This window comes from Melozone crissalis, unplaced genomic scaffold (genome assembly GCF_028551555.1).
Source record: "Melozone crissalis strain CALT ecotype California unplaced genomic scaffold, PUWL_Pcris_2 ptg000023l_1, whole genome shotgun sequence".
Classification (NCBI taxonomy): Eukaryota; Metazoa; Chordata; class Aves; order Passeriformes; family Passerellidae; genus Melozone; species Melozone crissalis.
The window spans coordinates 39,805,898-39,829,177 of record NW_026535801.1 but is presented as its reverse complement, the minus strand read 5'-3'; the positions used below and the strand labels follow the sequence as shown (position 1 = coordinate 39,829,177).

At 47.6% G+C, this 23,280-nt stretch overlaps 1 protein-coding gene across 1 annotated transcript; it reads left to right on the top strand.

The window, feature by feature from the left end:
* The first annotated feature begins 1,201 nt into the window (after positions 1-1,201).
* On the top strand, positions 1,202-15,867 carry RND3 (Rho family GTPase 3). The gene is made up of 5 exons (XM_054277818.1): positions 1,202-1,397; positions 1,488-1,575; positions 8,533-8,642; positions 11,164-11,298; positions 14,244-15,867. Exons 1-5 carry the CDS (start codon positions 1,248-1,250, stop codon positions 14,493-14,495), a joined length of 735 nt encoding a protein of 244 aa, XP_054133793.1. The 5' UTR covers positions 1,202-1,247; the 3' UTR covers positions 14,496-15,867.
* The last annotated feature ends 7,413 nt before the right edge of the window (positions 15,868-23,280 follow it).

The following is a 23,280-nucleotide window of genomic DNA, read 5'->3' as shown; positions in this document are numbered from 1 at the left end:
TGCCACACGGAGCCATATGGGGAAAAGAGAGGAGCTCTTGAGGGAGATGAGTGCTAAGAGGAGCTCACAAACCGTCCCTTGTTCAAGGCTCTCCTTTCAGACACGATGCTCAATCCTCTGCTGAACCCCCGCCAGCTTCGCTTGGGGTTGTGTCCAGGAAGAGAGAAAATAGGAGGATGTTGATGGTTGGGAGGCACTGATCTCTGCTCTCGGTGACAGTGACACACTGGGGGAATGGCTGGAGATGTGTCCGGGCATGTTTAGGGTGGGATATCAGGGCAAGGCTCTTCCCCCAGGGGATGCTGGCAGTGCCCAGACTCCCCAGGGAATGGGCACATTCCCAAGAGATCCAGGAGGGTTAGGACAGCGCTGCCAGGGATGCTCAGGGCGTGATTTTGGGGTGTCTGTGCAGGGCCAGGAGTTGGATCCATGATCCTGTGGGTCCCTTCCCACTCGGAGTATTCCATGATTCTGTGTTTGCGTGATATCCCAACATATTCCTTGTGACTATGTTTTGAGGGGAAAGCCCCTTTGCCCACCATCACAAGCACCATCCCTTTCAGCTTTCCTCATCCCTTCTCATCTCTCCACATTTTTCCTCATTTCTCCTCATCCTTTTTTAGCCCTTCCTTCTCATCTGTCTCATCCCTCCTCATTCCCCTCATCCCCCTCAGCCCCCTGCCCTCCTCAGCTCTCCCCACCATCCCTCATCCCTCATCCCAGCCCGAGGCACTGGGCAACCCCTGAGGGACCCCGGACCACCTCCGGAGGCCGCACAGCCCCAGATCTCGCCGTTCCCTTTCCCACCGCCGACATTTACAGATAAAATCCCTCGATAACCACCACAGCCCCCTCCTTTACGGCCCCGATCGCTCTGGGGGCGCCGGGCCCCCCTCAGTGCCCCCCGGCTCCCCTAGGGGGCGCACTGCCCCACGGCGCGCGATGGGGGCGTGGCCCTGGCGGCGGCGGGCGGTGATTGGCGGGCGCGAGGCTATAAATAGGGGCGTGCGGCGGGGGGACAAAGCAGTGAGCGCGGGACCGGCGAGCGGGCGGGCGGGCGGCGGCGCCTCCGCGGCTCTGCCTCCTCCACCGCATCGGCTTTATTGTGCTTTTTACATTATTTTTGCCCTTTTTTTTTCTCGAGGAGCCCGGGTGTGGTTTGGTTTTTTTGGCTGGTTTTGGTGTTTGTTTTTTTTTTTTTTTCCTCTCTTCTGTTGTGGCCGGCCGGAGGGACGAAGGGGAGATCAATGAAGGAAAGAAGAGCGAGCCAGAAGTTATCGAGCAAGGCGGTGATGGATCCCAACCAGAACGTGAAGTGCAAGATCGTGGTGGTGGGGGACAGCCAGTGCGGGAAGACGGCGCTGCTCCACGTCTTTGCCAAGGACTGCTTCCCCGAGGTGCGCGGGACGGGAGCGGGGCTGGGGCCGGGCTCGGGGCCGGGGCGGCGGCGATGGGGCGCGGGCTGACCGTGCGCTGTCTCCCGGCAGAGCTACGTCCCCACCGTGTTCGAGAACTACACGGCCAGCTTCGAGATCGACACGCAGCGCATCGAGCTCAGCCTCTGGGACACCTCGGGTGAGCGCTCCTGTTCGCATCCGGGCAGTTCGGGGGGGGGATCGGGGCTGCCGGGCTCCGCGTGCGGCGGCTTCTGACGGCTTTTTACAAAAATCTCAGCTATCCTTGCGGGATGTGCTCGGCTGAGGGTGTGGGCAAGGCTCCGGGAAGCGGTTTGTCAGCATTGCGGGGGAATGTGTTCTCACCTGCCTGGCTGGAAGGAGCTTTCTGGGGAGCTCCGGGGGTGCCTGGGCTGCTCTGCTGCCTGCAAACCCCGCTTGGCCTCACAGCAGAGGGAAAAGGTGTTTATGTGCTAATGGGGAATTATTTCAGCTCGCTTTGGAGCTCCTGCTGGCCTCTTAATGCCTCCTTGGTTTTTTACAAAACACAGCACTTTTCAGTGTCCTAGAGAGTGTCTAAGGCCAGGAGCGGCTTTTAGGGAAAACCTTTAGAATTAATCTCTGATTCTCTGGGATGCGGAGGGAACCATCCTTTCCCTCACATCCTTTCCCCCATCAGGCGCTTCATTCTTCCAGTTTTACCTGGAAGAAACCGGCTCAGACGGCTCCGAGGTTGAGGGGTTTGGTGTTTGGCTGGCTCTGCTCGCGTGTTGAGACAGGAGCTCCTCTAGATCCGCCTGTCGTTGATAATTTGGATAATTGGGCTGCGCACACAGCCAGGGGGGTGAGGGAGCACCCCAAAATCGCTGCCTCAGTGCTGGAGAGGAGCGTGGGGAGCCGGTCCAGGATGTCCAGGGGGGAATGACACCAGGATCCATTATCACCAGAGGTGTGCATCAACATCATCTGCAGAGCTGATTGGCAAAAAAACCTGCGGGAACTTGGCAGAACGCGCAGTGCCTCTCGTTCTCTGTGTAGATGGCTCGTTAATGCTGAATTTGGACCCGGCAGTTCCTCCTCAGCTCAGTGCGACAGCAGCTCTTTTGCCAGGAATGAAAATGTTAATCCCTGTTTAAAAGAGGAGTTTAGGCGGCGGGTTGGCTTCCCTCTTGCTGTTGAGGAAACGATTCCAAATTCTTGCAACACGATTACTGGGAAAAGGCAGCCTCTGCCCACAACCAGTATCAGCTTTGCTCTGAGCTGATTTTTTTTTTTTTCTTCATCTTATGCCAAGTGAGACTTGCAGATTTCTGGAGTATGTCTGGTTGGAGCTTTCATGCTGATTACTAAGCTGCCTGGAACTATGGAGCAAGGGCTTATTAAAAATTATTAGTTATTTTGGAAAACGTTATCTTTATTAAACATACAGCACACGCACACGGGCTGGACGTGGGAAGGTTTGGAATCTGTTTGTCAGAGGCTGGAGACACCCATGGAATGAAATATTCCCTAGCACTTCAAAAGACAAAAGCAGGGGAAGAAAAACCACCTGCCAGCCTTTGTCCTGTGTCCTGGAACTCAGAGCAAATGAGGCTGAGTCAGAAGCTTGGGACCAAGTGGGTGATTTGTGTGACACCCCAAAGTGAAGAGGAGATGCTTGAAGGACCCCGTGCTTGGTTTTGCTGAGTGGATCCTCTGGCTGTGGGACTCTGCATGAGGAATTCTGGCTCCGTGACCAACATCCCTTCCCAGCCAGGGCAAAAACCCAGCTCTGCCCAAGCCCATTAACCCGGAGCAAAATCTCATCAGCAGATAACAGACGGCAGAAGATAAGGGAGTGTTTTAGCCTTATCTGAAAGTCTCGGTAATTTAATTTTTACGAGTCTTTGTCCTGCTCCTCTACTGAGTTGGAAGAGATGTCTGAATGGCATTTTTAAAGCAGGACTAAATCCAATTAACTTCAAAAGAGGGCTGATCATTGCAACACGGGGGAGGTGGTGGCTGCAGGTTCCCCCCTCTCTTGGGAGGGGGGAAGAGATGCTGTTCAATTGAGGTTTTTTTGGACTATGCTGCAGATACTTCCAAGATGACTCAATCAGTATTTTGTATTCATCTTCAACTCTTTTTTTTTTTTTTTTTAACTGGGAGCATTTAACAGCCTTGAATCAAAGTTGATAATTAGGTTTTGCAGTGAATCCTTTGGAAGGATGTACTGCCACCTCCAACTCCTCTTTTGCTCCCTGGGAAAATCAGAAAAGCTGTGGCCATTGGTTAAAATAGTTGTGTGAGGGTGAGAACAGGCCCTGCTGCCACAGTTTTGGTCTGTAATTCTTTATATACCAACGACAATAATGCGTTTTTACCAGAGAACTTGTAGGTGTCATGCAGCTGATAGAAAATTGAAAATTCATTGGGGAGTTGTTGTTGCATCTTGGATTTGCCCATAGGAATATGGGACAAGTAAGAGTGGAGTGGAACGGGGAGGTTCATTATTCAAATGTTTGCTGGTGCTGTCTAGTTCTGCAAGTCATTAGAAGGATTTAAATTAGCCACAGCATTAAGGGAGGCACTTGCCAAGGAGAATTTCAATGGGGTTTGGGACTACCAGCCCTCTCTCAAAGCAGGAATGTCTGGTTGCAATCTCACTACACCATAAATTACTCTGCTCTGTGGTAACATGTGGCGGTCTTGAGCTGTTTGGGAGCTCTGCTTCTTGTGTGAGGTGGAATATTAAAAGTTTCTCCAGGTTAAAGCTTCATCTGGTACTTTCAGGGCCACTGTGAAGGAGAAAAATCTGCATTAGCTGCCTTTATCTCCCATCTAATCTGCATTTATCAAGTTTTTTTGGCTCCTTTGATATTTATATTTCTTGCTAAGACAGCAGCAGCTGTGGCTTAGAAACGCCATTAATTAGGTGTACATACCTGTGTCTCCCCAAAATGTGTTTTAGGGGGTTTCTTTATTGCTTGAACCAATAAAATAATTCTCAACAGGGCCAGAAATACTTACAACTGCTGGGGATTAGCGAGTAATTAAATCCAGAAGGGCCTTGGGGCTGAGAGTCAAGTTGGTTTTGCTGTGATTTTTGCTGTATACAATGTGCTCAGTGTCCATACACCAACAGAAATTAATTGGAAAGTTTCGTGCTGAAACCTTTCAGGAGAAAGCTGAAACTTGGAGGAATTAAAGTTGCTAATTCCCCAAATTCCCTGGCAGTAAGGACTGCAAAGGAAAAGTCCAATTGCTGTCTCTTTGCCTCCAAGTTCTCTTGTTGAATTCTGGTTTTAATTGTCCATCTTAGCAGGGTTTTTTATTAGTTTTACAAGTGAATTACTTAGAATTGATACCTGGGAATGCCAAGTGCTCTCCCAAAGTTTTCCCCTGGAGGTGTGATCCTACAAAAAACTGAATATTTTGTTCTGTCTGTGCTTGGAGATAAACTGGGATGGTTGAGGTGGATTCTCAGTGCAGGTTTTTTGGTTTTTTTTTTTTTGAAGGAGGGAAACCATCAGCACTGAATCAGCTCCTTGGAGAGCAGGCAGTGTTTGCTGTGATTTCTGGGATAATTAGTGAGCCCAAGGGTTTGGGAGTGAGAATGCTGCTGTTCATCTGTTGTTCTTTCACTTGACTGGGCTCCAAAAGGCTCCAAAGCCTAATTCCTGGTGGCTGCTTGCTGGTGTGGAAATAGGAAAATCCTGCCTGTTACTGAGCCCTCCTGCCTCAGGATGTGCAGCTGAACCCTCCTGGTGCCTCTGCATCTTCCAGCCAAACACCTCTCCCCGATCCAGCACCTTCAAGTGGTGCTAAACCGCCCCAAAATTGAATATTCTTCAGCTTTTAATGATGTAATTCTGTTCTTTATTAAGATAGCAATATTTGAAGCTGAGCTTGGCATCCCCCTAGGCCAAACCCAACCATATTGCTGGGGAGGGGTTTTATTTCAGACTAAAAGCTGAATTTTTGTTGGACTCTGCATGAAACATAAGGTTTCAAAAGCAGACCATCCTTAATGCTGCAAGTATTTTTGGCTGAAATGATTGAAGCTGCCAAACAAATTAAAAAATAAGAGGATTGCAGCTGGAATAGATGTCCAGCACAAAGGAAAATGAACTACAGCCTTATCAGCAGCTCCTTGATAAGACTGAAAAACCACCCATGCTGTCCTTGCCAAAAATGTTTTATTTTGCAGGAACAGAATCCCAAACACAAATAGGCTTTTTTTTTATTATTATTATTATTTTTTTTTCTCTCTCCCCACAAATACCATGGCTCCAGTTCCACATTCTCCTTCTGTTTTCGAGGGTTGGCACGGCTTCAAATCTGCAGAGGAACATGAAAAAGAGCGAGCAGCCTGGCTGGGCTGTGCTGGGCTTGTCTGTTCAGACTTGAGCGAGCCTCATTCCTCACATTCCTGCCTTCTGAGGGTTTCTCTGGGCAAAGGCATGGAAATGCCAGCTTGAATAGGCCTGCACAGTGAGGGCTGCAGCCCCTCTTTATTTGCACAGGAATAAAGCTTTGCTTCTAAATGAGGGCAGGAAATTTCCTTTGTGGGTCCTGCAGCTCCAGGAGTTGAAACGGGCTCTGTTTGTTCTGCCACACACCAGCCTGGAGAAAAACCGGGCAATGTCCCTCCTGAGCTTGCTGAAAGTGCTTTTATTCCAGCTCAGCATCTGAAATAGGAGAAATTCAAAGGGAGGGGGGCAAAAAAAGAAAAACCTTCCAAGCAAAGCAGGGCTGGGAAGGAGTCTCGGGGCTGGAGGTGGGGACTCTGAGCACAAATCCATGTCCTGGACTTAAATGGGATCCCTGGAGCTGCTGAGTGAGCCCGGAGGTATTTGTGTGAGGAATGAGTTTCTGGGTGAGGCTTTGCTGAGACTCCTTTGTAGCCAGCACCCATTAAGGGCTCCCTCAATGCTGCCCTGGCCTGCCGGAGCTCAGCCGTGCTTTAGTGCCACCCAGGTGGCTCTGAGTGCCCCTCGGTGCTGCAGCTCCTCCTGCCCAGCACAAATAACCCAGCCTGGGGCTGCGGGGTGAATAACCCAGCCCCGGGGCTGCAGGACGGGGCTGTAATTAGCACCGGGAAATGCTCATTGATAGCTGCAGAGAGGAGTTAACTCCGGGTCACCTCGCTGAGATTTGTTCCCAACGTGTCGTTTGTGCTGAATTCAGCTGAAGTGGGGTGTGAAGAGCCTTTTCTGACAGCTCTGTCAGATTGACATCATTTACAGAGATGAGCATTCGAATTAAATCCTTCTCGTTCACCAAATTACCTTCTGCTACCTACTTTGGTAATGCTTCGCTCCCCATGTGTTATTCCTCATTTCAAAAACAACATTCCTGGGATTCTTGCCTCCTTTCCCGTGCAGGAGCAGCCTTCCAAGTGAAGTCATCTGCGAGCCCTTCACACCATTCCTTGTGCAACAGCCTGAGCTGTCTGTCAGGGCCAAACCTGAGCCATTCCTCTAATCCAGTTAATAATCACGGACCTTGCAGCCAATTAGTTCTGGAGAGCTGGGAAATCCGTGGGATAATGAGCTGATAACCCCCAAACTCCTGCAAGCTGGGTTTTTGTGGGGGGTGTTCCACGCTGTGTTTTAGGGGCTGCTCTATTTTAGGATTTACAGAGATGAGGATGTGTGATGGCTGAGAAAATGAATTTTAAGCTGCCCATGCCCTTCCCCTTTTGTACCACTGAGCTGGTTTAAGTTTTCTTTTAAATGCATTAAGAAATGTATTTTCCTCAGGAAGTGAAGCTCAGCACAGTTAAGGCCAAACCTAGTGGTGGTTGAGCAACTTCTTAGAAAAACCAAAGATTTTTTTCTGTTCTTTCTCCCCCCAACCTGTTGCCAGATTCACCAGATCATTAAATTACAACTTTTAACTCTGGACAGATTTTAACTCATCTCACATCATGATTGTTGTTAAGGAAAACAGAAAATCCCTCCACAGGCCTGCAAGTAAAACAAGCTCAAAGAGCAGCACTGTACCTACATCTGTTCCCCCAGATTACTAAATTAGCTTTGATCTTGTTGATAAAAATCTGGTTTATGGGCCAAACATAAACATTTATTGCAAGCTTTATTGGTTTACAGATTAATGAGGCTTTTTGTGACAAATAACTTGAGTGCCTGCCTACAGGATTGGGATTTTTCCCTGCTGGAAATCTGTTTCCCGCAACAAGTTCTTTAATTTGAAGCAAGAGTTTCTTCTAAACATTGCCAACGTGACAGCTAAAGATGCTTTTTGCACTTGGAGCTATTTGTTTTAAATTAACTGTGAGACAAATCCAAGCTGGGGAATTTCAAATCTGCTTTGGAAAAAGCCTTTTTGGGGTTGGAGGGTTTGTTCTCCTGTGGGTTAATGGGGGGCCTTGAACTTGAACTGTTTCCCTGTCCTTGGGAGCATCCCGAGCCTTTGGTGGGTGATGGATTGCTCCGTTCTCGGCTGTTTTGGATGGCCTGGAAAGGCTCGGGATGGCCCTGGGACAGCCTGTGCCCCAAAGGACGAAAGGAGTCTTCAGGTTTTTTCTCGGCCTTCAGGGTTTATCAGTTGTTATCTACAAGATTTTCTCCCGGCCCCACAGAGCACAGCACGTCGGCCATGAGCACACTGCGAGCCCTCGGGGCGGTCACTGATCTTTATACCCTAAACTACCTATAAGATATTTACCTATTTTCCCCAATGCCTTTCACCCTTATTGTCAAGTGCACTTTTAGTAAGAACCAATCCCAAAGTGCCACCACCACCACAGAAGATGGAGGCCACGAAGAAGAAGAAGAAGGACAGGACACGCCCCAATTCCTCCATCTTACTTCTCTAGACCCCCCTGTACCGAAATTCTAAACCCTGTGTTTCACACTGTAATTAACCCATCCCTTCACCATTTATCCCAGTGTGACCCTCCCATCCTCACACAGGTGTCGTCTCCCGTGCAGGGTCACAGCCCAGCCACCAGACACTGCTGGCAACGTCCAGGACCTCCGAGCCCCCCAAGGGTTGTCTCGGTGACTCTGCACATCAGGGCTGATGTGCTGAGATCCCACAATGGATCACTGTGGGGCTGTCTCTGGAAGCCTGTCCGGGCTGTGTGGATGAGGAAAGCAGCAATTAAAGGAGATGTTGTTTGTTTTCCCTGCAGGCTCTCCCTACTACGACAACGTGCGCCCGCTCTCCTACCCCGACTCCGATGCTGTGCTGATCTGCTTTGACATCAGTCGGCCAGAAACCCTGGACAGTGTCCTAAAAAAGGCAAGTGTTGGAGCAAGCCCCGAGCACAGAGCTCTGCTGGACAAGCTCAGCTTGAAATCCCCCTGCAGTGGTGCTGTTCCTGCTCTGGAAACTTCCACTTTGTTCCTTTAAATGGAGCGATGACAGGAGGCTGCTTTAATTTGAGGTCATTTGTTTGAAAGGGGTGGATGTTAATTGGAAACAAAAACTCGCTAATGGACGCTTGGAGCTGAAGGAAATTCTCATTCCTCAGCCCTGAGACAGCAAGGAATTGTTGAGGGTGGTGTGAGGTGCTGTGAGAAACTGTATCTCACACGTTCCTGTAACAGCACTGGGAAACTTCGCTGGGTAAAAATTATCTGCCACATTTTGGACTTCTGCCACGGCCTTACATAATCTGTGAGGCTGACGTGTGAAGGAGCAGTGACAAATGCCTCTGGAAGGCACCAGCAGGGCTTGCAGTGGCACAGAAATGCAGCCCTGCCCCGAGCCCTTCATGAGATCACCGATCCCAGCCTGTGTCGCACTTCCCACCGGCTCAAACACAGAATTTCATAATCAGCCCTGTGTTTGCAGGGTGGTCCTGCTCCTCTCCTTGGCTGCTGGGCATGACTCAGCTGCACTGTGGTGGGTTTGGGGCTCAGTGACCTGAAGTTCCTTTTTTTCTGAGGCTGGGGCCAGTGATTCTTGTCCCACTGGGATAAAGTGCCTTACAATGCTCTGAACAGCCCACAAAAAATACTTCAAAGCTTCTCTTTTTATCAAAAAGCATCCAGAGCTGTGGTTTTTCTGTCCCTGCTGATGCTGGTTACTTAATTCTGCAAGAGATTTTTCTTAAAACGCTTTTAAACCCAAATTACAGCCTTAAATTTTAGGGAGTATCATCTGTTTGGGTTATGATGTGAAGTTTTGGCTTGGAGTTCTCAACATAACCTTGCAAAAGGGTGAAACCCAATGAATTTATCCCAAGTTCTGTCTTTGGGGCTCCTTGCTGTTCAGCTGGGACAGATTTGTGTAGTTTTGGGGTGAGAATGCAACAATAAACCCACATTTATGTAGTTTTTGGGGTGACAATGCAGCAATAAACCCACATTTGTGTAGTTTGGGGGTGACAATGCAGCAATAAACCCACATTTGTGTAGTTTTGGGGTGACAATGCAGCAATAAACCCACATTTGTGTAGTTTTGGGGGTGACAGTGCAGCAATAAACCCACATTTGTGTAGTTTGGGGGTGACAATGCAGCAATAAACCCACATTTGTGTAGTTTTGGGGGTGACAGTGCAGCAATAAACCCACATTTAGCCCTGCAGGTGCTGTGGTTGTACAGCTGAAGGTGGGGACACCGTTTCTGCTGGGGCTGGGTGTGAGAAACAGCAGCTCTGCAAACCTTTGCTCATGTGGGTGCATAATCTCAGCTCATTCCCTCCTGATTAGTAAGCCAGTGGAATTCATGAGTGTGTGAGATAGGAGGATTTCATCCTTGACCAAGTTCTGCTGGAGCTGATGCCTTCAGCAAATTACCTTGAAGGCAAATTTTTATTACATAAAAATATTTCAGCCTGATCAGGACTGATTAAATTGTTACCCATTGCTTCTTTGGATTTAAACATTAACTGTTGAGTTTTATCTTTTTATTTTGTTAGGGTCAGGATTAAATGTGTGAGATGGTATTTTTTGTTTGGACTTGAATGTTTATTCGTTTTTATTTATATCACAGTTGTACAAACTGTGAATTCTACAGTATTTTAGTTTAGCAAACTAAAAGTGAGTTCTATTTCTTTTTTTACAAGGGTTTTTAAGGATAAACTATCTGATTAAGAAATTAAATCATTATTAAATTTAATTTTAGTATTATATTTAAATAAAATATATGTTATACATTATATATTATATATTATATATTATATATTATATATTATATATTATATATATTATATATCATATATCATATATCATATATTATATATATTATATTCTATTATATATATCATATTGTATATATTATACATTATATATTATACATTATATACTATATATTATTTACATAAATACAAAATATAATATTTAAATATTAAAATATTTTATAAATATAAAATGTAATAGTGTTTAAATATGATATTTAAATAATTATTAAATTTAATTTAACCTATTAAAAAATAAATAGTTTAAATAGGCACTTAAATTCTTTTTATTATTAACTTAACTAACTACTCATGGCTCGTAATGTGGATTTTTTATCTAATTACACAATACCACCCAAACCCATGACGAAAGACTGGCTTTTATCTTAAAACTTTTATCTTGTTTTATATATATTACTATAGTCTAAAATTTTAAACTCTGAGTTTTCCGCTGTGTGATGTTACACACTTCTAATCGAACTGCACACTCCTGATTTTGGAGTTCAGAATTTCAATTTTGGAAGCTTTCTCCACGGCCTCAGGTCACATGTAGTGTTCTCTTGGGGTTTAGTGCCTGACAACACAGAAAGTCTGAAATTCTCAGCGTTGCAGCAGTTAACAAAACTTGGAATTTTGCAGTGGAAAGGGGAGATCCAGGAGTTCTGCCCCAACACCAAGATGCTGCTGGTGGGCTGCAAGTCGGACCTGCGCACCGACGTCAGCACGCTGGTGGAGCTCTCCAACCACAGGCAGACCCCCGTGTCCTACGACCAGGTAAGGGCCACCTCCTTTGCTGCCCTCCAGGAGGGAACAAAAACCCCTTTTGTGTCACTGGAGCCCTCACTGTGAGCAGCTTCTCCCTCACGATGACACCAGTGCAGCCTAAAAGGCGGATTTGCCTTGCTCTAAAGGAAATCCTGCAGCCCCATAAGACATCGTGAAATCATCGCTTTAAACATCATAAGTTGTCGGCTTTTTGGTTGCAAATTGCTTTTTGGGTGAGTCGTTAAAAACTTCCTGCTGCTCTGTGCTTGCACACACCAAAAATGTAGCTAAAAGGTGACACATCCTGTTTATTCACTGACAAATTGGTAAAATTGCTGTCTGCAGACTTGAGATTTGAATGTTGTTTGACTTTAGAATCATGACATTATAGACAGGAGTATAGTCTGTCCCCAATTCCTTAAAAAACCTCTTGTCTGTCCTTCTGAAGGTGCAGCAGCACCAGAAGGCATCTGAATTCTTGATGAGTCTTTGCTCTTGGGGAAGGGAGAAGTTTGGAGGCAGGCATTAGAGGAGAGAAAAGGGAAAGGAATCAGGTCATGGGGAGAGCAGGGAAGCTGCTCTGAGGTGAGCTTCCCTTTGTTACTCACATGTGTGTGATCACTCATGGCAGCTGAATCACCCTGTGGGAGGCACAGTGGCACCTCCACGAGTCACCTCAGTGGCTTTAGCAAGCAGTTTGGGATGGTTTCTCCCTCATGTTTTCCAAAGCAGCAGCAGCTCCTGGTGTGGGGTTACTCAGGATGCAGCATGTTTACACTGGAAAATGGCAGGACTTCAGTAAAATCAAATCTTTCCATGGGAGTGATCAAAACTCTGCTGGCAGGTGGATTTTTCCCCTGGATTCACAGCTCAGCCTGTACCCCTGAGGAGTCAGCTGAACACAGAGGACAGGGCTTTTTCTAAATCCCCTTGCCTGGAATGGAGGCAGGGCTTTCCCATTCTTTGTGACTGTGTTCACAGGGGTCCCAGGATGAGGGAAGAGATGAGGATCTGACTCTGTGTTTCAGAAGGCTGATTGATTATTTTACTATATATATTATATTAAAACTATACTGAAAGAATAGAAGAAAGGATTTCATCAGAAGGCTGCCTAAGAATAGAAAAAGAAGGAATGAATAACAAAGGCTTGTGACTGACCAGAGAGTCCGAGCCAGCAGACTGTGATTGGCCATTAATTAGAAACAACCCCATGAGCCCAATCCCAGATGCACCTGTTGCATCCCACAGCAGCAGATAACCATTGTTTGCATTTTGTTCTTGAAGCCTCTCAGCTTCTCAGGAGGAACAATCCTAAAGAAAGACTTTTTCAGAAAATATCATGGCTACAACTCCTCTGAACTCCAGCAGGAAGCCCTGGGAGGGTAAGGACAGGCTGGTGACACCCTGCTCCAGCCTCCCACTGCGGGCAGCTCCACCTGAGCAAACATTTCTGAGGCTCAGCTGAGCTGTTTGGCTGTGGGGAGGGCTGCTCCCACCAGCTCCTGCTGCCTTATCAAGCCTCTCCCCTCTGCCGCTGATAAGGGGCTGCATCACTGCAGGGCAAACAGGAGGCTGGGTGCCCAGGGATTGGTGTCATCAGGCTGGCACTGAGGGACTGAAGGCAGCCACGGGGGTGGCACCTCAAGGACTTGGTTGGATTTTGTAACTCAGTAAAGATTCGTCCCTCAGAAATCAAATTTCCCTTGGAACAACTCCCTTTTTTTTTTGTTTAATGCTGTATTGTGTTCCAGTAGCAAAATCAAGGCTGTGGTTGCTTTTTGTAACTTAGTAAAGATTCACCCCTCAGAATTCAAATTCCTTTGGAACAACTCCTGGTTTTTCACATAATGCTGTATTGTGTTCCAGTAGCAAAATCCACCATGGCATCCTGGGCCGTTGTCATCTGTCACATGTTGGATTGTTTGCCTTGTGCTGCTGGAACAAAAATCCCTGCTCTGACTTCTTAAAATCGCTAAAGGAGGGCTCCTATAACCCCTCATGCTATTTTCCCCTTTTTTTCCATTTTTCCTATCAGGAAGTTGATAGAACTCTCCCAGAACACTTTTCCTAAGAACTTTGCCCTCTGCCTGGAGCTGGAACAGGGGCTCTGCTCCAGCTCAGGGCAGCTGCTTATTCCTTAGGGCACAGAATGTCTTTTTGGAGATTTCAGGCTTCAGCCTGGAAGCTGCCAGATTTTCCAGGAATTTCCCAGATTCAGGTTAAGGTGAAACTGCTGAAAAAGCTTCACTCAGTTGTTTGCAGTCACTGAGTTGCTTTTCTCTCCCAATTTCTGTTTATCAGCACAGCAGATAATGCTTGGACACTTGTTCAACTCCTCCTGGAAGCAAATCTCTGTTTATTTTCCCAAGTCAGCTTTGGCTTTTCCAGCAAACAGCGCAGAGCTGGAATTGTGAGGATTTTGCACAACTTGGTATTGATCACATGTTCCTTTTTCCCCTCAGGGTGCAAATATGGCCAAATGGAAATGAAAAATGGGCTCCCATAACCCCTCATGTTCTTTTTCCTGTGTTCCCTATCAGGGAGGTGATAGAACTCTCCCAGAACACTTTTCCCTAAGAACTTTGCCCTTTTCCTGGAGCTGGAACAGGGGCTCTGCTCCAGCTCAGGACAGCTGATTATTCCTTAAGGCACAGAATTTCTCTTGGGAGATTTCAGCTGCCATATTTTCCAGGAATTTCCCAGATTCAGGTTAAGGTGAAACTGCTGAAAAGGCTTCACTCAGTTGTTTGCAGTCACTGAGCTCCTTTTCTGTCCCAATTTCTGTTTATCAGCACAGCAGATAATGCTTGGACACTTGTTCAACTCCTCCTGGAAGCAAATCTCTGTTTATTTTCCCAAGTCAGCTTTGGCTTTTCCAGGGAAACAGCGCAGAGCTGGAATTGTGAGGATTTTGCACAACTTGGTATTGATCACATGTTCCTTTTTCCCCTCAGGGTGCAAATATGGCCAAACAGATTGGAGCAGCCACATACATCGAATGCTCAGCCTTACAGTCAGAAAACAGTGTCAGAGACATTTTTCACGTCGCCACCCTGGCGTGTGTGAACAAAACAAACAAAAATGTGAAACGAAACAAATCTCAGAGGGCCACAAAGCGAATTTCACACATGCCTGGCAGGCCAGAACTGTCCACAGTGGCCACGGACTTGAGAAAGGACAAAGCCAAGAGTTGCACGGTGATGTGAAGGAGCTGGGATTTCCTGGAGGAGGAGGAGGAGGAGGAGGAAGATCCAGGAGGGGTTGGAGCTCAATGAAGTCACAGCCACAGGGTGTTTAATGAGGGCTTTGCCAGTGCTTTCGTGGAGACTTCTCCTGCTGTGTGAGACTGTACTTAAGGACTGAGCAGCAGGAAGAAAAGGCTCTGAGAGAGGTGGCATCAGGAATTTCTGTTGAAGACAATGCCAAAAAAATAATAATAAAAGGGAAAACGTTTGAATGTGCTGAGAGAAGAGAGAATGATTGGGAAAAATAACCCTGCAAAGGAGAGATGTGATGGACAGTGCTTGTTTCTTTTAGTAACGCTCTGCTCCTGGATGCTACCACTTTGATTTCATTCAAATAATACTTTATTGGGATCATTTTTTTTTAATGAAGACGTTATTAATACGCCCTTCTCATTAAGGAACTATCCCCGTGACCTTAGCGTTGGTTTTCCAAAGGATTTGATCTCATTTTTTTTAGTAGCCGATTGTGAAAATGGAGAGGATACCGAGGCCGTGTGTGTCACCTGGAGGAGAATTGTGGAGTTTTGCCTTGCTGATCCACGGTGGGGATGAAGACAAGTGTTTGAGGATTCCCAGCGTTCCCGTGGAAATGAGATGGATGCAGTTTGGGGGGAGGGGAGTGGGGGCAAAGCAGCCCTGCAGGGCTCTGACTCGGCTGTTCCTCGTTGTGGTTGTGATGTGGAGTGCAGTTGGTGCCAGTGCTGGTGTTCTGTGTGGCCTCGTTGCTGTAGGTTCAAGTGGGAGGTGCTGAGAGCTGTGATGGCAAATGATTCGTGGTTTTCCAGCCCTGATCGTTCCTAAAGCCTTACTGCCCACCTGGGGAAGCCCCAAAAACCCCCCCGGGCTTCTCCCAGGAGCTGGAGAGCCCATGGATCCCGCAGAAAGCTGCAGAGAAATGCTCTTCTGGCATGTGGTTCACTGCAAAAAACAAAAATAACAAAAATACCCCTCAAAAACCTGCAAATGAGCCAGCAGAGCCTTTTGTGGTGCTCCTCATTTTGGGGAGGAAAAGGGGTCTGAAGAACTGTGAGGCCTTAAGGGGTCCCCAGTGGGAACTGGATACTGCCCTTAGTTTTAGGATTAACACAAAAAGTATCCAGCCCCCCAAATCCTGAAATGGGGTGAACTGGTTCAGTCCAATCCCTTTTTGCTGTTGTTACACTGAATTAAATCAGCCTTTTCCAATGGTTTGCAACTCTTCCTGACTCACCAAACTTCTCCCAAAGGAAGGAGACAAAGCTCTGAGCAGGCTGGTTTTTGCTTGTGGAGGACAAGCATTTCATTCCCAATGGTGATGCTTCATTTTTGAAGTGTTTAAAAGCTCTGTTCACTCGTGCAAAGGTAAAGATGAACTAACTCATAATTCAATCTCAGTTCTGTGTGTTCCCAGCACTTTGTTTCATCTGAGAAAAGAAGACAAATCTCACTCCCATTCTGGTTATTTCCCACAAAAAACAAAAAAAAAGACATTTTTGACCACCATAATAAGCTTTTAACTGATGCAACAGTGCTCTTAGGGCAGTATTACAAAATAGCTGGTAAGTGCTTCTTTCTGTATTTAAATATTGTGGAAAAATAAGTTATAACTGTTATAAAGCAGGACATTCATTACTTTTTTTTTTTTAATTGTTGAAGTCACTTTGTATGTTTGGTTAATGTTTCTGCAGTATTTATTAAAATACCATTTTTTTTCCTTTGAATTAAAAAACAAAAAAAGGAATTTTCTTGTAGTGGAAATGGCCTTTGTGTGGTAGTTCATTAATATTTGTGTGTTTTGGGGCATAATTGTGCTGGGGTTTGAATAGGAATCTTTCTCTTGCAACAGCCTTTTGGGCATTAAATTTTCCACTTTGCTGTGGGTTCGTTCCCAGAGTTGTTTCCCAGAAATGCCAGAGGCAGAGGAGCAAAGCAAACACGTGGGGATTGCTTTGCTTTGCCTCTCAGGCTGAATTTTCGCATTTTCAAATTCAGCTTGCAGGTTGTTCTTTGCCAGAAAAACTCATTCCCAGCCGAGGGTTGTTCCTGATGCTGGCACTGCTGGGAGATCCCTGGAATTTCATGTTATCCTGGAATTCCTGTGTCCTGTTGGGACAGAGAACCTGCTGCTCATCCTCCCCTCCTGAGGGCTTCTCCTGGTGTCAGTCCAGGCAGGAAAATTGGAATTGTCTCTCTCTGGTGTTCTTCATCTCAGAATTCTCAGCAGTTGTTCATCTCCTGTTCCTTGGGGCTGCCCTGGTGTTCCTGATGACCCAGCGGTTCTGTAGGTGCTGTAATTAATGAGTGAGGAGTTAATTATCCAAGCTCTCCCTGTCCTTGCCATCTGAAGGTATCTCTGATGTTTCCATCTGTTCCTGTTGCTGGTGCTACTGAGAGATCCTTGGAATTCTGAGTTGTCCTGGAATTCCTGTGTCCTGTTGGGACCCAGGACCTGCAGCTCATCCCTCCTGCAGCTCAGCCCTCCTGAGGGCTTCTGCTGCTGCCAGTCCAGGCAGGAAAGGTTGGGATTGTCTCCCTGTGGTGCTCTCATCTCAGAATTCCATCTCTGAATTTACAGAAGTTCATCTCCCTGTTCCTTGGGACTGTGCTGATATTCCCGATGACCCAGCAATTCTGTAGGTGCTGTAATTAATGAGTGAGGGGTTAATTAATGACCCAAACTCGCCCTGTCCTTGCCATCTGAAGGTGTCTTTGGTGTTTGCCAGGTTGAGGAGCCCTTGAGTGCTGGATTTGAACGCAGCTCATGGGTCACTGATCCAAAATTGAGCCAGCAGCAAAGTTCCACTCCTCCTTCCTTGGAGCCTCTTTCCATAAAGGATTTTTCCCAATTAATGGCTCCTCTTGGAGGGTTTGTGGTGTCTCTATCAGAGCTGCAAACCTGGAGGAGCAGTTGGGTCACTCTTTTTGGCTTCATCCCAACCCTTGTGGTCCCACACCAGGCTCCTGCTGCTTTTCCTGGGATTTCACCAGAGCTTGCAGGGAATTCTGTGTGAGCTGCAAGCTGGGCTTTGTGTCTCCTCTGTTCCCTCTGAGCCGCTCTTGCCTGGCTCCTGGTGAGGCTGAGGAATAGAAATGTCTCTTCTGGTGCCTCCAGTTTGGAGGTTCCCCAAATTTTGTAGGGATTTTGAATGTTTCATGGTGCTCCTGGGTCACTCCCCAGTGTGGTGTGGTCACAACCCAAACGGGGTGGGTTAGCAAGGTGCTGCTGAAGGACACTCAAACCATCTCCAGAAAGGAAATAAACCCAAATTTAATATGCTGAAGTTGGGCTGTTTGATGAATATTTAGGATTTTTCCCATCCAGATTGGTGGTAGTTTAAAGCTCCAAGGGTATTTTGGGATTTTGGTGGATTCGGGGTCGGGTGCTGGCATTTCTTTGCCTCATCCTCACATAGCCAGCCTCTCCTAAGGGAGGGATTATTTGCTGAAAATCAAGTAATTATTAATTCTCAGCTCATTTAGTTTCTTCCTTCCAAACTCCTTTCTTAAAGGATTTATGAACCAATTTTTCCAGGGATTCTCCATCTCATCCCACTCTTGTGCCAGCCTTCCTGAAAAAGCCATGGAGAGGCTGGAGTTGCAACAGTGCCTGCTGCCAGTTTAAAAGCTCAAACAGCGTATTTTTAATTTTTTTAATTTTTTTTTTTCCTGCAGCTCCTTCATCTTCCTAGCAGGTCCTAAACTGTCCAAAATGACCTTGGATCCTGATCCTTGGGATCTGGCACAAGGAATGTTGGAATGTTCTGCCAAGTGTTTTTATTTATCCTCCCTAAATGATCTTGGAGGATGAGGGATGAGAAATAATCTGAGGAGGAGGAGAGAAAAGATCTCACTCAATTTTCCAAAGGATCTGTGAAGAAAGAATTCCAAGTGGGGAAATGGATTTTTAGCCTTCCACCCACCTCATGGCACAAATTCTGGGATGTGATCCTAAATCTCCTTCTGTTACAATTTGCTGTGGAGGTTGGCAAGGCATTCCCAGCTTTTCACTCATGGAAAGGAGATGGATCCTTTCAGGATGATTCCTGCTCTGCTGTGGCCACCTGTCCTGCTCTGGAGGTGGCACCAGGATCATTCCCATGGGAATGAGGAAGGGATGAGCAAAGCCCCTAAACCAGACTTTAATCCTACAGCAAACAGGGACATTCCCTGGTTAAACCGTGTTCCTGGGTCATTTTCCTGGGAACAGCCCCCTTGGAGCCAGTCCAGGTGCTATTTTGAGATAAAAGTTACCATTTTGCTCATTTTGCAGCAAAATATAAAATATGGGGGTGAGGAGCTAGCAGTAATCCCCTGCAGTGTGCTTTTCTGAAATAAAGGGGATTTTCAGTGTGTTTGCAATGAAATAATGGTGATAATATTGAATATTATGAACTATTTACAGATGGAGAGTGAAGTTATGCCCTGTGAGCCTGAGCATGTGGCCTCAGCCAGGGCCACCTGGATTTTTGAGGGAAAAACCCAAAGAAAAGCTTCACCCCCAGCACGAGGAGGCCCAACTTGAGCAAACACCTGAAGGGAAGGAGCAGAAGGATAAATAAACAGAAGGGCTGGAATTCCAGGGCTGGAATCCATGGCAGCCACTGGGACTGGGGGTCCTGGGAGTGCCTTGGGGTGTCCCTGTGGTGGGGGCCAGAGGATGCTGAGTCAAGTGCTCTGCTATGAGAATGAAAAACCGGCAGTGACATCCTGGGACACCTCCAGGGAGCTGTGACAGTCCCTGGAGCAGGAAGGGAGAGGGGAGCAGGGTGCTCCTGGGCACCATTTTGCAGTGGCAAAGTGAAATTTGGCAGCATTTGGCCTAAGATGGCGGGTCCCCTCACGGGGTTGGCGCCATCTTGGCTGATTAAACTGCATGGGGGAAGTGGATCAGAGGATGTAGGAAGGAGGGTTAGGTTTGGGTGTGACCTCAGAGCTGAGGACAAGGTGACAGAAACCACTGAGACTGGGAAAAGGGGATGGAGCCACACAGATGGAGCCCTCTTTTCTACAGCTCTGTGCCTTCACGGCGTGATCCAGAGCGCTGGGAATGTGGTCCCTTTTCCTCGGAAATGTGTCCTTGCCTTGGTAATATGGCCCCTTTCCTCAGGAATGTGCACCTTTTCCTAGGGAATGTGTCTCCTTTCCTAGGGGACATGTCCTTGCCTTGAGAATATGGCCCCCTTTCCTCAGGAATGTGGCCCCTTTCCTTGGGAATGTGTCCCTGCCTTGGGAATGTGTCCCTGCCTCGGGAATATGGCCCCTTTCCTTGGGAATGTGTCCCTGCCTCGGGAATGTGTCCCCTTCCCTAGCGAATGTGCCCCTGCCTCGGGAATATGTCCCTTTTTCTCGGGAAAGTGTCCCCTTTCCTTGGCAATGTGTCCCCTTTCCTCGGAATATGTCCTTTTTCCTCGGGAATGTGTCCCTGCCTCGGGAATATGCCCCTTTTCCTTGGGAATGTGTCTCATTTCCTTGGGAATATATCCCCTTTCCTCAAGAATGTGTCCCTGCCTTGGGAATGTTTCCCTGCCTCCGGAATATGGCCCCTTTCGTTGGGAATGTGTCCCTTTTCTTTGGGAATGGGTCCCCTTTTCCTCGGGAATGTGTTCCCCCTCCTCGGGAATGCTGATGGCATCGGCACCATTTTCCAGAGAACAAAAGCAGATCCTGGGGCTGCAGGGCATTTTCTGCCCCCAAAGTCGAGACCTCCCAAGTCAGGGGGTTGGAGGTGGCTGTGCCGAGTTTCAGGTTACTCCGAGCAGAGCCATTAACCTCATCCTGGCTGGAATAGCTGCAGATGGGATTCAGGACTTGCCCTGAAGCAGACATGACTCGTTCCTTGTCTGGCGTGTAGGGAAATCTGTCAGTGCTGATGGGAGCAGCACGCCCGTGACGTGAGAACGGGCTCTGCCCTCTGCCCTGCCCTGTCACCCGCTCCTGCCTGGCACAGCAGCGCCGGTTTGCTGAGGTGTGTCTGTTCAGGAGGTGTTTGGTGCCCTCTGTCCTGCTCAGGAGGTGTTCTGGTTCTCCTTGTCCTGCTCAGGAGGTGCTTGATGCTCTCTGCCCTGCTCAGGGTGAGTTTTGGTACTCTATCCTCTTAAGAAGTGTTTTGCTCTTTGTCCTGTTCAGGATGAGTTTTGGTGCTCTTTATCCTGCTCAGGAGGTGTTTGGTGCTCTCTGTCCTGATCAGGAGGTATTTGGTGCCCTCTGCCCTGCTTGGGAGGTGTTCTGGTGCTCCTTGTCCTGATCAGGAGCTGTTTTGGTGCTCTCTGTCCTGCTCAGGAGCTGTTCGGTGCCCTCTGCCCTGCTCAGGATGAGCTTTGGTACTCTCTGTCCTCTTAAGGAGGTGTTTTGGTGCTCTTTGTCCTTCTCAGGATGAGTTTTGGTGCTCTCTGTCCTGCTCAGGATGAGTTTGGTGCTCTTTGTCCCGCTCAGGAGGTGTTCTGGTGCCCTTTATTCCATTTTAAAGGTGTTTTGGTGTTCTCTGTGCTTCTCAGGATGTGTTTGATGCTCTTCAGCTTCTCCACATTTTGCTGCTTTGGAATGTGATTTGGAGAATTGTTTACCCAGTATGTGAAATTGTTTTTACTTGATGACCAATGGCAGCCACCTTTGTCAAGGCTGTGAGCAGTCACAAGATTTTGTTATCGTTCCTTTCCTTTGCCGGCCTTCTGATGTCCCCTTTCTCTTTTCTTTTAGTATAGTTTTAATATATCATTTTCTTTTAATAAAATATAGATCATAAAATAATAAATCAGCCTTCTGAAGCATGGAGTCAAGATTCTCATCTCTTCCTTCGTCCTGGGACTCCTGTCAACACCACCACCACATTTGGTGACCCTGAGTGAGGAACATTCCCACATTGTGCTCCTGCAGGGACTCACCCATGGCTTTTTTCACCTCGCTGCCTTTGTCACACAATCACAGAATCACGCAGAATCACAGAATGATGAGGTTGGAAGAGACCTCCTAAGATCGTTGAGTCCAAACCTGTGCCCTAACACCTCAACTATAGCACCAAGTGCCATGTCCAGTCTTTGTTTAAACACATCCAGAGATGGTGATTCCACCGCCTCCCTGAGAAGAGCATTCCAGTGCTTTGTAGGGGGATAGAACATAAGTAAATAAAGGCAGTACAGAAAGTTATCTTACCCCCTAAAGAGTTGCAGCTGAGCCAATTATGAAGGATTAGGAGCAGGCCTGATGTTAACAGGTCACAGCTGTAGCCAATAAGAAGAGTGTTATAAAAGAGTGGGTTGGTGGGAACTCGAGTTGGTTATTGTGAGGACAGGGGAGAGTCAGTGCCTGGAGGAGCTGCCTACAAGAAACGTCAAGGAGGTACAAAACCCTGGCAATATGGAACCCTTTGTGATGTAATGACAATAGAACCTTTGCAATGTAATGACAAAACAGTACTTTATTATGCTTTCAGTGAAAAATTATTTTCTAGTATCCAAACTATACCTTCCCTGCCTAGCTGGAGACTGTGTCCTCTGGTTCTGTCAGTGCTGCCTGGTGGAAGAGACCCATCTGTCTGCAACCTCCCTTCAGGAAGCTGTAGAGAGCAATAAAGTCCTTCCCATTGTAACCCCGACATCCCTGAGCGCTCCTCTCCTTCCTGACACGGCCAAACACCCATCACAGAGGACATCAGAGGGATGTTTTAAATTTTTGGGCTGCGTTGGGTGACTTTTTGGGTGCCGTGTGGTGCCGAGGAGGGCAGAGATGAGTTTGGGGTGTGTGATTTGAGTGTCCCTGCGGGATGGGGGTGCCGGGGCAGCCCAGAGGGCTCAGCTGGTGCCAGCAGCATTCATGTGCAAAGCAGGGAGCGGCGCTGGGACCGCTCTGGCAGAATTGCCCAGGCTTCTCGGGGATGCTGCACGCTCCCAGCTCCGTTATTAGTTCCAAACGCTGCGGCAGCATCTGCTCTCAACTAGCCCGAAATCGTGTTTAATAACAAGAAAATCTACTGCGGCCAAATCCCTGTTGGGAGGGCTTTAGCCCGAACAAAGGGCCCCGCTAGCCCTGATTTCCATAACAGATGCAGCATGCGATGCATGACAGCCCAGCGCCGGGGAGCGCCTTTATTCCCGCATCTCCATCTGCAAGGCCCGGCCCTTTCATTGCATTAATTACTCTGCCCGGCCTTTGTGTGCCTCGGGAGGAAGGGTTTGTGTTTCATGCTACAATGCCCGTGCTAATGGCTTGGGATGGGGGCGCTTTTTTTTTTTTAATTTCTTTTTTTGCCTTTTCCAATGTTCGTGGTAAAAGGGCGTTCTCCCTCCTCTCCTCCGTTTGCCCGCATATGGCACGGTCGGGGAAACACCAGCGGCTCCCTGCGGTGCCAAACTTCTCCTCAGGGGCAGGGCTGGCACCGGGCACCCCCAGGAGCCAGCAGGAATCTGCTCCGTGCCAGCCCGGGGATGATGCTCGGCCAAGCACACTCGGGATGCTTCGTCTGGCCCATCCTCGAAATCCCCCCAGAGCTCTCAGCCGGGGCAAAGTCTGTCCTTGGAGCAGCCTGGGATGGTGGGAGGTGGCCCTGGCCCTGGAACTGGATGAGCTTTAAGGGGCCCTTCCAACACGAACTTCAAATTTCCTTTCCTTTCCTTTCCTTTCCTTTCCTTTCCTTTCCTTTCCTTTCCTTTCCTTTCCTTTCCTCTCCTCTCCTCTCCTCTCCTCTCCTCAATCCCCTTTTCCCATCTTTCCCCGTATTTTTTCCCAATCTATTTTGTTTTCTCACCATGACTACAGCTCCAAGCCATCACTT

What these genes read in the sequence shown, in the direction of transcription:
- RND3 (XM_054277818.1), top strand. Translation starts at nt 1,248, where the DNA reads ATGAAGGAAAGAAGAGCGAGCCAGAAGTTATCGAGCAAGGCGGTGATG. An exon ending in CAGCCTCTGGGACACCTCGG is followed by an intron (nt 1,576 to 8,532) that starts GTGAGCGCTCCT and finishes TTTTCCCTGCAG; the next exon opens with GCTCTCCCTACTACGACAAC. An exon ending in TGGACAGTGTCCTAAAAAAG is followed by an intron (nt 8,643 to 11,163) that starts GCAAGTGTTGGA and finishes GGAATTTTGCAG; the next exon opens with TGGAAAGGGGAGATCCAGGA.